This window comes from Ambystoma mexicanum, chromosome 2q, assembly GCF_040938575.1.
Source record: "Ambystoma mexicanum isolate Mex_15411 chromosome 2q, UKY_AmexF1_1, whole genome shotgun sequence".
NCBI lineage: Eukaryota > Metazoa > Chordata > Amphibia > Caudata > Ambystomatidae > Ambystoma > Ambystoma mexicanum.
The window spans coordinates 978,141,436-978,153,914 of NC_090924.1; the positions used below are offsets into that span (position 1 = coordinate 978,141,436).

Genomic DNA, 12,479 nt, shown 5'->3' on the forward strand with positions numbered 1-12,479 from the left:
TTTACTTTTTTGCGTTGATTACAGCTCTTTTAAAAATAAGAGCAGCATCTGCATATGTGAGTTTGTCCTCCTCTGTTTTTGTATTCTTCCATTTATAGAAGGCTTTTCTCTTTAGGATTCTCAGTTGTTTGAGGTTTTCCGTGAACCAACTATTCTTTATCTGGTTAATCACCTTACGTCTTTTTCAGGGGTGCTAAAACCTCCATGGCATCCGTTAGTGCATCCAATAAGTTGTCAGTCAGTTCTTCGACTCCCACCGTAGGGGGGGGGCTCTTTTTGGATAATGGGGGTTAACCACTCCTGCATGGCCTCTTGTGTCACCTTCTTCATGTTTCTAGAGGTAATCCAGTCGTAGGTAGAGGGTTCCAACTTAGTTTGAGTTGGCCTGTCCACATCAAATTCAATAAAAGAGTGATCCGACCAAGGACATTCTGATATATTGGGTGTGCTAATTTCCACATTAGTTGAGAAAACCCAATCTAGTATGTTACCTTTAACGTGTGTAGGGGTATGAATATGGTGGATGAAACTGAGATTTTTCGTAAATCTGAAAAGTTCTTTGGCTGTTTTGTTGTTTATGTCGTCCTTACGAAGATTTAAGTCTCCCAGTATAATCCATTTACCACAAGTCTTAATTTGTGCTAGGATCAGGCTATTTATGTGTGCTAAAAAAATCTGGCATGATATCTGGAGGGCGATATAATAGCAGGATGCTGAATGCAGTGTTTGGATCTGTTCTAAGCTTTACACACAAAGTCTCACATCCCTCGGTGCTCTGTACATCATGTTTCCATACTTCTAATGAGCTGTGTAGCCTATGGGGGTTGCCAGCGTTAATGACGGCCCTGCTGCCTTATGCAGCCAGGTCTTGGTCAGGGTACAGACATCTAAGTTCCTTTCTAATATATAATCAGCAATTTCCACAGAGTGTTTTACCATGGATCTGGTATTAAGTAATAAAAAGCATAGGGGTTTGCTAGTTTCCCTTCCAGCTTCTTGATTTTTCTTTAGAGCGCTAATTTCTTTATTAATAAAATCAGACTGTGAGTGCAAGTGTTACAGGTTGTGAGGGAATTTCCTCTTAACCCTCAAAATCCATGTTTTCCTTGTGTGTCGGTGCTTCCACTGCTACTAGTTCTACTTCCTTAATAGGTAGCATAACACTGTGCTAGCCGCCATGGATCTGCTGATGCTGTCTGTAGTATCCCAACCGGACTGGACACATTCACCCATGACCTCCTTGTCTTTAGCCCCAAACATGCCACTTTTGTGTCAGAGTCCTTCTTCTGCACCCTTACATTATGTAGAATGCCCCATTTTCCCCCTTTTCCCTTCTGCTACATTGCTCTAACCTTTTTCACCACTTTCAGGTGTTCCTCGTTATTAGATAAATGCTTAAGGGTGAATTGATGTTTAGTTTGGTGCATGCACAGTTGTGGTTTTCTTTCTGAAAACCCAATAAAGCTTTTTACAAAGGAGATGGGTAGATCAGATCTCTGAGCTTGGACTGAGAAGACCACCTTTTGACTTTGTTGATGAGAGGGGAAATATATCTCCACTGCCATTTGGGTGGAGAGGAGAAACATGGGTCTGCATCACAGTTCTTGAAAATTGTGGGTCTAGACATGTGGATGAACAAAGGGGAACGGGGTGGAGTAAGCCCTAAAGGATGCAAAAGGGTTAAAAAGTGTAGCAATCAATACCTTTTCTGAGCTCATCTATTTATCTGTGAGAAGGTGTCATGAACATGCTGCCTGGAATACATCCATCTCCTCCTCTGTACACCTAAATAACCTGTAAAACTCTGCATAGATTGGTCAATTGCATGCAAACACAGAACTTCCAACTTGGGCCTGGCTCTGCATTGTCCAACCCTTCTCTTTCCAAACAAAATGGGATATGCAGGGAGCATTGTGGGCTACATACACTGAGCCTAGCCTATCAATGAGAAGCCTGGGGCTTCACAGCTAGTGCAAATTCCATTGCTTGCTAATAATAATGAGAGTAGATCGTATTATAGTTGCATTCCATACACATAGTCTATAAGCAAGACCCCTTACGGGTTTCACATACAACTAGTAAAGTAGCATTTCTGCAACTCCAAATTGGGGTATGTCCAAGGTATTTTCCAGTTCAAAAGACCATAAAATGCATTGTGAAGCATAACACTTACATCTATTTCCAGAACACATGGAAAGAAACTAATCTCATTTAGTCACCAATCATAAAGTGTTAGCTGAGCCACTGTAAAGTGTAGCTGCTTTTGAAAAATTTGACGGACTTAATTCTTCATCTGGTCAAAATTAGAAAATAACTGACTCAGGAGGTGGAATACCACAACAAAGATTAAACAGTTTTACAGAATGAATTGAGAATAATAAGAAGAAAACGGCCAAGTGAATGAACGAGATAAAAAGCTATTTCATCAAAGTTGAAGACCTACACTCCAAAGGAGGAGAGACTGCACTTCAGAATCTTTGCACTTTAGTGCAGATAAAGTCCTACAATCACAGAAGAACTGCCGTGTGTCAACATTTTACCATAACCATATCACCTGTTTAACTTGCGTTAGGGGTGTGTACTTTAAAATCAGGTGGCATATTGGATTTACATATTTATCCGATTGATCTAATCGCAATAATGTGCTTTTGTACTTGCCTTTCCAGGTGTGAGTTCACAGAAGATAATTCCTAAATTATGGATGTGGTATAGGCCAGTAATCAAATCAATACCAAATTCCATTATTATTTCTTCAGGAAGATGTTCATCTTGAGCAATAACCACTTCCAAAGAGCCTCCTACAGGAAATAAAGGCAGAAACAAACTGGGTCACTGTCCCGTCTGAGGTATGATGTAGTACATACAAAGTGTATATAGATGGTATGTAAGCTCTACAACTACACATGGAAGCAATTACCGTGGTGAAAAGACAGCTGATGGAACAATGCATTCAGAAATATAAAACGAGAAGTGCAACAATATACATTGCATAGAATGTGAAGCAAAAGGTAGTGTAGGACTCCTCTACATCAATACACCAGTAAAATGCCCGACCAAGGCAGAAACAGGAACACACACTCTTCAGGGAAATGCACGTCACCCACTTAACTAATCAAGTGTGAGTTATAATGCTAAAAAGGTGAGTGCTCCATTAGTGGTTTTAGTACTCAACAGTAAACAATACGTTCCACTGGGGTACTGGGCTACCCAGGAGACCCTTTCGTCCAGGATTCAGTATCTATGGCCTCTGTCACCTCTTCCAGGTCTCCACTGCTTCTGCAACTGTCCCCTTCTATAGAATTCACCACATTGGTGGGGGGAGTCCCATGACCTGTTCACAGAGGTCTCATTAGCAGAACGGTCCTAATCCCCTCTTCAGGCCGCAGAATACTCACTGTTTGTCCTCTAGATTCACATGGTGGAGGGAGAGGAGGGAATAGCAGCCCAGGCCTCCATCTTGGATTTAATTGCCATTTCTCTCTAGAGCAGTTTGGATAGAGGCGAGTGCTCGCAACTGCCCTTTTTTAACAAGGAGAAATGGGTGTATTTCAGCTTTCAATATGGTTTGCATGCAACTAGTAAGCCCCATTCTTAGGTGTATGGAGGCACTCTGTCACAAATTATTGGAAAATGCAAATGTGGCTTTGTAAATGTGTAAGATGTTTCTGTAAAGCCCACACAGGGAAAACACAGTTTTTCCCACTACATTTTCAAAGTTAGACCTATTGGTTCTGGACATGCTTATTGCTGTAGATTTGCCCTTGTTTCTGCCAGATTTGTCAAAATACTAGTTTGCTCTGCAGCCTTACGTGTGTTTTAATTTCATTGAGAGCACTGTACATGCTCCAATTATCATAAGGGTCCCATTAGTAAACCTATTAATTCTTGTTTGGATTAGACACAACTACTTTATTCCGGTAAATATTGTTATAACAAAGGGCTGAGTTGGGAAGAGTTGAGCGGATGTCCACCTTAACTTGTAGAAATAATATTATGTGCCAATTCAGTCTACTTTAGAAAACCTTATTCAGTACAAAACAATGACAATGGGGCCTCATTACCATTTTGGTGGTATCCCACCAGTAAATCCGGCGGGATACCACCAAAACTGTAATACTGTTACTGGCACTTGGAATGCTTGAATTACCAGCATATTCCAAGTGCTAGAAACGGTGGTAATTGACTCCATGGGGGAGGGGTGGTGGGGGGAGGGGTTATTGTATAATCGGCGGCGGTAATACCGGCAAACTTGTAGTTTGGCAGTGCAGGAAAAAAGTGGCAGTAACGGATTTTACCACCACTTTTGTCCTGCACCGACAAACTTGTAATGAGGCCCAATGACAAGAAATACCATAAACTGCTTTGACAAAATGACGCACACCTCCTACTACCATGAGATCTGCGAAACATGGAAACAATTGCACCAGGTGTGCACAAGTAGTTTTGACTGTACCTCAAAAACCATCTATGGTGGGCCGTACTGTCCAATGGGCAGCCAGCAAGTGTTTTGTCCTGGAATTGTATTTTTTTAAATCAGAAAAAAAGGCAATCTGAGATGTACTTACTTTATTGCTTAATTTTTTACTTTAATATTTGTATTATAATTTGGGAAAAATATAACATTATCAGCAAAAAGTACGTACAGTTTCTTTGAAACATAATAAAAATTGCTCCTAACATAGGTTGCAGAAGAGCACTTTAGGCCTATGCCCAACATAAATACATGCCATCAGTGGCAAGTAGTTATCTGCAAGTTCAAAATCTGCTTCTGTCCGTTTGCAGAAAGCAGAAAGGTTGCATGTACGGCTAGGGCAGCTATGGGCGGTTTTAAGTTGTAAACTAAAGAAAGCATGGACATCTTAGGTGACAGCAATATACCTCTGTGCAAGTCCAGTGTCTTGAGCCCACCTTTAATTGATAACTCTCTCAGCCTCGAGGCGATGCTCAGAGAAGCTGGGTCCTAATTGCAAGTTGGGTGATTGGGAATGGTGGGTGAGATTTAAGAGGAACCCTCATGCAGGGAGACAGGTCCCTTTACAGTGTTTCATGTCTGGTTTCATAATAGAGCATACTGTTTGTCCAGGATCACAAAGCAGCCCTGCAAGAAAACATTCCCTTTGTAGTGTTGATTGCTTCCACTTCTCTCCTTGGTTTCAACAGAAGAGCTCGGACTGTGCTCTCTGCCCAAGATCCCAAGGCTGCACTGTAATGAATCCCTTCAAGCCCAGTACTGATTGCTGTGTGGATTGCTTTCTTTCACAAGGCTCCTGCAAAGCATAATGAGTTTGGAGCTAGGCACTGCTTAGAGGGCAGTACCCGACTGATTTGCATATGGCTGGACCCCTTTTGCAATGGCGCAGACGGGCAAAAACACTGTGGTGTGGAAGGTTGCCCAGAGAAATGCCAGTGGTTCAGATTCATTCAAAACCTTCCAACCATCACTTTTGTGGTTATAGTTTGTCTCACTATGTGAGAGAGGGTATGCCCAGACCTGGGTCCCTTGCTCGCTGCGCCATAGGGAACCAAGCTGCACTTCACTGAGGAGGCACAACAAGGCTGAAACATGTCTGGGGTTTCTTGTGTTTCCGTGCGGAGGGGACCTGGCCTAGCAGTTTTGGCTGGGCTGCTACCATTGATGACAGTACCGGACTGATTTTCATATGCTGGACCCCTTTTGCAATGGCACAGACAGGCTAAAACACAGTGGTGTGGAAGGCTGCCCAGAGCAATGCCAAGGGTTCAGATTCATTCAAAACCTTCCACCCATCACTTTTGTGGTCCACGCCTACATTAGACCAGTCTGCATTCTACTTTTCTGCATCGTCATGCATGTAAGAACCTGCAAACATGTTTTGAGGGGAGCCAGCAGGGCTCCACAGTTACATGACTGCTAACAGCAGTGGTGCAACAAAACCTACATTTCAGGGGAGGGGCTAGCTGGTTATGGGAGGGGCCACTTCAGAAACAGGATAGAGGACACTAAGAGGGTCTGCTCCTCTGTTCTACCCCAAAGGGTTGTTTGGAGTGGAGCCCAAGTATCCCCCTAGCCCCGCCCACCATCAACCCGCCAGAATCGGCTCCTCGGACACACACATGCACACATACACACACACACATTTAAACATCCCATTGACCACACACTCGTTCATTTGCATGCGCTCCCAGCACCCCCCAAACATCATACACTCATTCACACATACATTACATTACGCGTTGGACAAGCAGGTTAATGCCGGTTTACGCAAGGTAGACACCCCCCTCCCCTGCAGCTCTCATCACCAGCGTTCCACAGCTTTTCGCTTTTCGTGCACCAAAGGTAAGCCATTACAGAGCACACTGTACCATGCCCACCTCACTAAAGACGAGATATCAAATTCGACAAGCCGAAATGTTAGCTAAATATCAGTCACTCAACGTTCCAATTACACCTCAAACACCTTTCTTGGGCAGTGATTCTTCTTTGGACTGCATCTCATTACGCCGTAATGGAACAGAGTCAACTAACCATGACATAAATACATTGAGGATTAGTTCTAATCATAATAGTCCTCAAACTAAACACTCGATTATTCTTGAGCGTTAACTAACTGAGAAGCCTTTACCTATTCCCGAAATATCTAATAAACAAAGGGAGTCTTCCATGTACACTCAAACAGCTACCTCTAATGCCAATACGTTACTGCTACACTTCCCAAACAAATAACTTGCAACTGCCGAGACCAGGATCAACCTAAATCACATAACAAAAAATTATCGATATCACTGCACCAAGGCATAAAGTCTTTGGAGGATCCACTTCCCAAACTTAACACTAATGTTAACTCTCACACTCAGCGACTGAGCTTTTCTTTACTTAACACACGCTCACTGGTCCAGCATGGGATAGAGGTCGCTGATTATATCACTCTTCATGACCTAGATATGAAGGCAATCAGCTAAACATGGCTGCACTGCAGAGCTCAAATATCGGCCTCACTCTCTTTGCCACCAGATTACAAATTATTAAGAACTGACCGTATTGGACAATGAGGTGGTGGTGTGGCTCTCTTCATTAAAGAATACCTAGACTGCCACGCCATAAACACCCCAACCATAGAGGGATATGAGAGTATGACAGTAAAGATGAGAATTAACCCCAACTGCACGTTAAAAAATGTCAATCTCTACAAACCCCCACAAAAGATTCCATCTTTTGATGAACAACTTCTTGCAGTAGTGAACAGTTTTACAAAAGCCAGGAGATTTTAACCTTTGGGCAGAAGACCCATCTGACAAACAAGCAGCATTGCTTCTGGCAGCTTTTGAAGCCATGGGTTTCACCCAACAGGTTAGGGGTCAAACCCATAGGAGAGGCCAAACCATAGATTGCATACTGACGCACACCTTTAGTGATATATTCATCTCGACTCTGCCATGCGTTTGGTCAGACCATGCTCTGGTCAACAACTTTATCTCATTACCTTCAGCGCCCACCAGAATGGATACTCATTCTAGAACAGAAAGGAAATGTAGGAACCTTAACAACATCACAGGTATCAACATTTTCACAGCATTGCTTGCTAACCTTCAACGAATTGAATCATTCACTAATATGACAGATTTGGCACAACATTTTTCTCTCACTATTGCTTCCAACATGGATGCTTTGGTACCTGAGAAAATCAAAAGTGATAACATAAAAGGTTAATGGTTCAACTATAGCGTCATACATGTACAGAAAGTAAAAAGAGCCCTGGAGCGAGAATGGTGCAAGCACCCAAGCTCTATCAGCTTGAACAAATATAAAGAAGTAGTGTAAACCTATGAAAGAAAACATGATAGAAGCTAAATCTGAAAGCTACAACCAAAGAGTGACTAGTCCTTGCTCCAGTACAAGCAAGCTCTTTAAAATACTTAGGGAATTTCAAACTAAAACATCAACATTTCCCCCTGGCATCAGAGACCAGGCTTGGTGTCAAGAAATACAAAAGGAATTTGTAAATAAAACCACTGGGCACCAGCAGGCCATTACCAATCTACCAAGTGTCCCTCACAAAGACCCATGGAGACACTAAACCCTTACATTCTTTGATATTCACCAACTACAATACTTTACAGTGCTTAAGGGATACATGCCCTGCAAATATATTAATGGAATCCATGGAAGTACTCCTCCCATGGATCACAAAAATGGTCAACATGTCCTTTACAGAAGGCACGGTCCCACAGTCAACAAAGGAGGCATGGATCACTCCATTGCTCAAGAAGAATACACTGGACCCAGCATATCCCAAGAATTATAGACCAATTACCAACGTCCCATATCTTCTTAAGATACTGGACAGAGTGGCTTATTTGCAGCTACAAAAATGCATAGAGGGCAATAAAATCCTAGGATTTCATCAATTTGGATTTAGAACTCAACACAGAACCGAGACTGCTCTATTGGATCTCAAATCGAACATCATTGAAATCATAGAGAAAGGACACCCAAAACTCTTGATGTTGTTGAACTTATCGGCAGCTTTTGATCTCATAGACGACAAGCGGCTTCAAAAGAGATTAGAAGAAATTGCCAATTGCTCTGAGAAGACCATATCCTTCTTAGGTCCTAGGACATCGAGAGTAGTTGTAGAGGATGCCCAGGCCCCACCTGTTACCACCACATGTGGAGTCCCACAGGGCTCATGCCTGTCTCTTACCCTTTTCGACATTTTATCAGGCCCTTCCTTGACCTCCTTGATAGCCTGGATGTCCGATATGCTAACTATGCCGATGACACCCATGTACTCTTAGAATTGACAGGGAACCATGCAGAAGATACCCATGTCCTGAATAGGGTCTGCAAGGCAATACAACGATGGATGGCATCTAACTCATTAGCCCTCAATAGCGAGAAAACAGAACTTCGTATCATCGCTACAGGGCCACAGCTGAAGAAACTAGATCCAATCTATGCCAATTTTACGATACTGGGGAACCAGATACCAGTCTCCAAATGTGTTAAAACACTGGGGGTCTATCGTGATTATGAACCCTCAATGAAACATGTATCCCATATTCATTCAGCCCGTGGATACGTTAATAACTTCTTCACCAGAGCAGACCCTTCCTATCCCTCGAGAACAAAGCTCTTCTTGCTACTGCTATGGTAAATTCCCAATTAGACTATTTTAACTTTAACAGTCTTCTGATTGGCACATCTCAATTCAACCTGCACTGCCTAAAGACAACACAGCACGGGGCAGTTACAGCAAGTCATGGACTCTCTAGACGTGAACATGTAACCCCATACAGAAAATCTTTACATTGAATGCCCATAGAACAGAGGATTATGCATAAGACACTGTCCCTTAATTACAAATGCCTGAATACAGAGGCGCCTCTGTACTTCAAGTTCAAGCAATCTCCACGAATACTACAGACTGGTGAAAATCACACACTGAGTCAACCCTGTTTTAAACTCACCAAATTTGGGAGCATTAGCTTCCAAACACATGCAGCCTGAAAGTGGAATAACCTTCCCCTCTGCATAAGAACATCTCCATTGCTGGCGGATTTTTAAAAAAAGCCAAAAAATCTGCCTCTTCAATTCTGCGGACTAAGGCCCCCTATAACTTGATCCCCCTTGGATCTCTCTTGACTTAACTCTCATTGATTCGTCTAAGTGTAAAATAATTGTAATAATATGTCTGTTCCGTCTTGTTTTATGTGCACTCTGAGGCCTATGGGCGGTGGCGCTCTATAGAAAATTCAAATAAATAAATTCACTCTCCTTGCACACATACAAACATAATGAGCTAACATGCAACACCCTTTAACACTGCTAGTTTCAGAAAAGGCTTCCCCCGCCTCTCTGCCTAACGAAAAGCAAGTGCACACATCAGCCCCGTCCCCTCAGATGTGAAAGAGCACATAACGTTATATGCTCGCTCGCATATGTTGGGAGGGGGTAGATGTGTGCATTTGATTTTTGTAAGGAGCGCAGCGATGGAAGCCTTTCCTGAAAATAGCAGCTTTGAAGTTATGCTGCTTTTGTGCAAATCCATTTTTCTGCACAAACACAGTAACACTGTAAGGCCTGATTTCAGGAAAGGCTTCTCTCCCCTCTCTGACTAACACAAAGCTATGTCCGAAAGCCCTGCCCCTCAGCTCAGATTTCATGGGAGGGGCATTGAAGTTGAGGGGGGGGTGCTCACGCCCGGGATGCTCAATGGCGTTGTGCGCCTGGCTAACAGCATATGCAGTGAGCAACTTTGTGGCTATTATGTGCCAGTTATGAACTCTTGAGTGTGTTAAATGTTGGTAGAGCCATGGGTTCACCTAGCAAGGATCCACGGCATCAGCTTACAGACTTTGAAAAGGTCCCTTTTAAAAGGGGCTGTGGTACCAATAGGACAATCCCCTACCGACCGATTCATGCACTGCGAGGGAAAGCAGGAGATCCTCCATCTATCAACGTAGGTCCAATATCACATAGTGGGCGTTTCTGACCAGACCTCTGAGCACTCCCCTGCCAGGGCCAGGCACAGGACAACATTGACACATTATATTCACTAAGTAATGCAACTTGCATTTCTTGTAAACTATGCTTCTCCTTTTCAGAACCCCAATTGGGCTTCAGGTATTAATCTGGGATGTCCCCTTACTTGTCTTTTCCTCAGTACACTTGTAAATATTAATCCTACAAACTTTATTAGCCTTCCGCAGTTTCGCCCTAAGAAATTACAATGCATGACATTGTTAGGGGGTTATTTACATAGGGGAGACTTTTAAAAAGGCAGTCATAAAGCTATCAGGAGTAGGACTTTGTTTGGCTAGAGGCCTATTTGTGAAGACTTCCAGGCTTAAAGGTAACTCTAGCTCTTCTGCAATGGCTATGGTGTGTTCATGTAGTTGCTGTTCAGCTTCTCTGGTAATTAATCATGTGTGTTTGATAAAGGCTTCCATCTACGTTTTTCCCCTAAATAAGGTAGACACTTGGATTATTTTTCTTATGAATTACAGGCGCTTCGAAATCAGATTTTCGTAAATATACACAAAAAATGACTGTCATCCTATTCATCCTTAACACTGAACACTGTTTTCTTTTTTTTTTAAACCTATTTATTAATTTTCCGAAATAACAGTAGGAAATAGCAAAAAACAAACAAGAAGTCTGGGTGTATTACAAATTAGGAGACATATACGATATGGCACTTTGTGACGTAAGCAATAACAGTTGCAAGCACCCCTAAATCAATTGTTACGGTAGACAACATACCAGCCCAGACCAACCCACTTTATCAGCTCGGTTCACGAAGTCAAGCATATTACCCCATATTTCCCAATGACAACCAAATAATCATCCCCAACGAGCTTAACGGCTCTGCTTAAACATAATGCCTGATAGCATGGGCTTCAGAGAAGTTGGGAGTGCTTCCTCATGGCAGCTTCAAGTCAGAGGAGGATGTGAGAACATTCAATAATTGCTCCCAATCAATCGGCAAACCTTCGTCCACGTCCGTCTCTTTGATCTTACGTAACACTTCTGATTAGGCTAAACCCTATTTCCTTATATGCAACACCTATTGAGGGATAAGAGAACCCCTGGGACACCAACAGTAGTAGAAACAGAGTCATCTTACTCCTATGTCTCTCTCTCTTGTTGCCTGGTAGCCTACCCAAAAAGCATAAGCATGGTTCACATTCATAGGAGCTATGAAGTAAAGTATTGATTCCGTCTATCACTTCCCTCCAATAACATTGGATCACTGGGCATTACCAAACCATGTACCAAAATCCCGCCCTGTAGGGATTACATTGAGGACATGTATTACAGCTCTGGGTTATTGACATGCGTCCTAGCTGGAGTGAGATAGACCCGTGAATAAAATTAAAGTTAATCATCTTGAATCTGGTATTTCTGGATACCTTTTTAATGTGTTTGCAGATCTTAAGCCGTTCCTGATCCGAAACTGTGTGACTCAGGTAATTTTCCCATTTATCTTTGATAGTCAGAACAGGGGTTGGCTTCTCGTGCAACACACTTGGTAAATCTGTCAAAGTGTTCCCTTTCCATCCTTGCAACACATTATATTCCATTGCCTACTGATTAAAAGAGTAAGGAGCCACCTGGAAAAAATCTACCAGCAATCTATAAGCCCCAGAATGCAAAGTGAAAAGACCCACATCTCTAGATATCCCGAGTAGGACTTTGTCAAACCCAATAGGTAAATCAGGATGATAAAAAGCACCTAGACGAAATCTGGTCAAAATTCTCCTCTCTACCAACTGAACTATATGTATTATGCATGTGTCCCCTCTAGTCCTCAGTGTGTCCCATAGGAGCTCAATCCCTTGTCTGTATTTTGAAAGTACCCCTAATAACATGCAGATTTCGCTGTCAGGTGAGTCGTCGTAATGCATACTGCAATTGGGCAGTGTGAGGAATCCCACGGATCCCTAACTGAAACCCTACCTAAAGTCTCCTCCCAGGTGACCAGGGAAAGGCAGACGCT

The 12,479-nt window shown here is 42.7% G+C and overlaps 1 protein-coding gene across 2 annotated transcripts in view; it reads right to left on the bottom strand.

Annotated features, from left to right (window-relative positions):
* Positions 1-12,479, bottom strand: part of ULK4 (unc-51 like kinase 4) — a 2,742,936-nt gene that overhangs the window by 2,584,401 nt on the left and 146,056 nt on the right. For both annotated transcript variants that reach the window (XM_069648276.1, XM_069648275.1), the window contains exon 4: positions 2,659-2,798. In XM_069648276.1, coding sequence (XP_069504377.1) covers positions 2,659-2,798 — 140 coding nt within the window. The remainder of the gene's footprint in view (positions 1-2,658; positions 2,799-12,479) is intronic.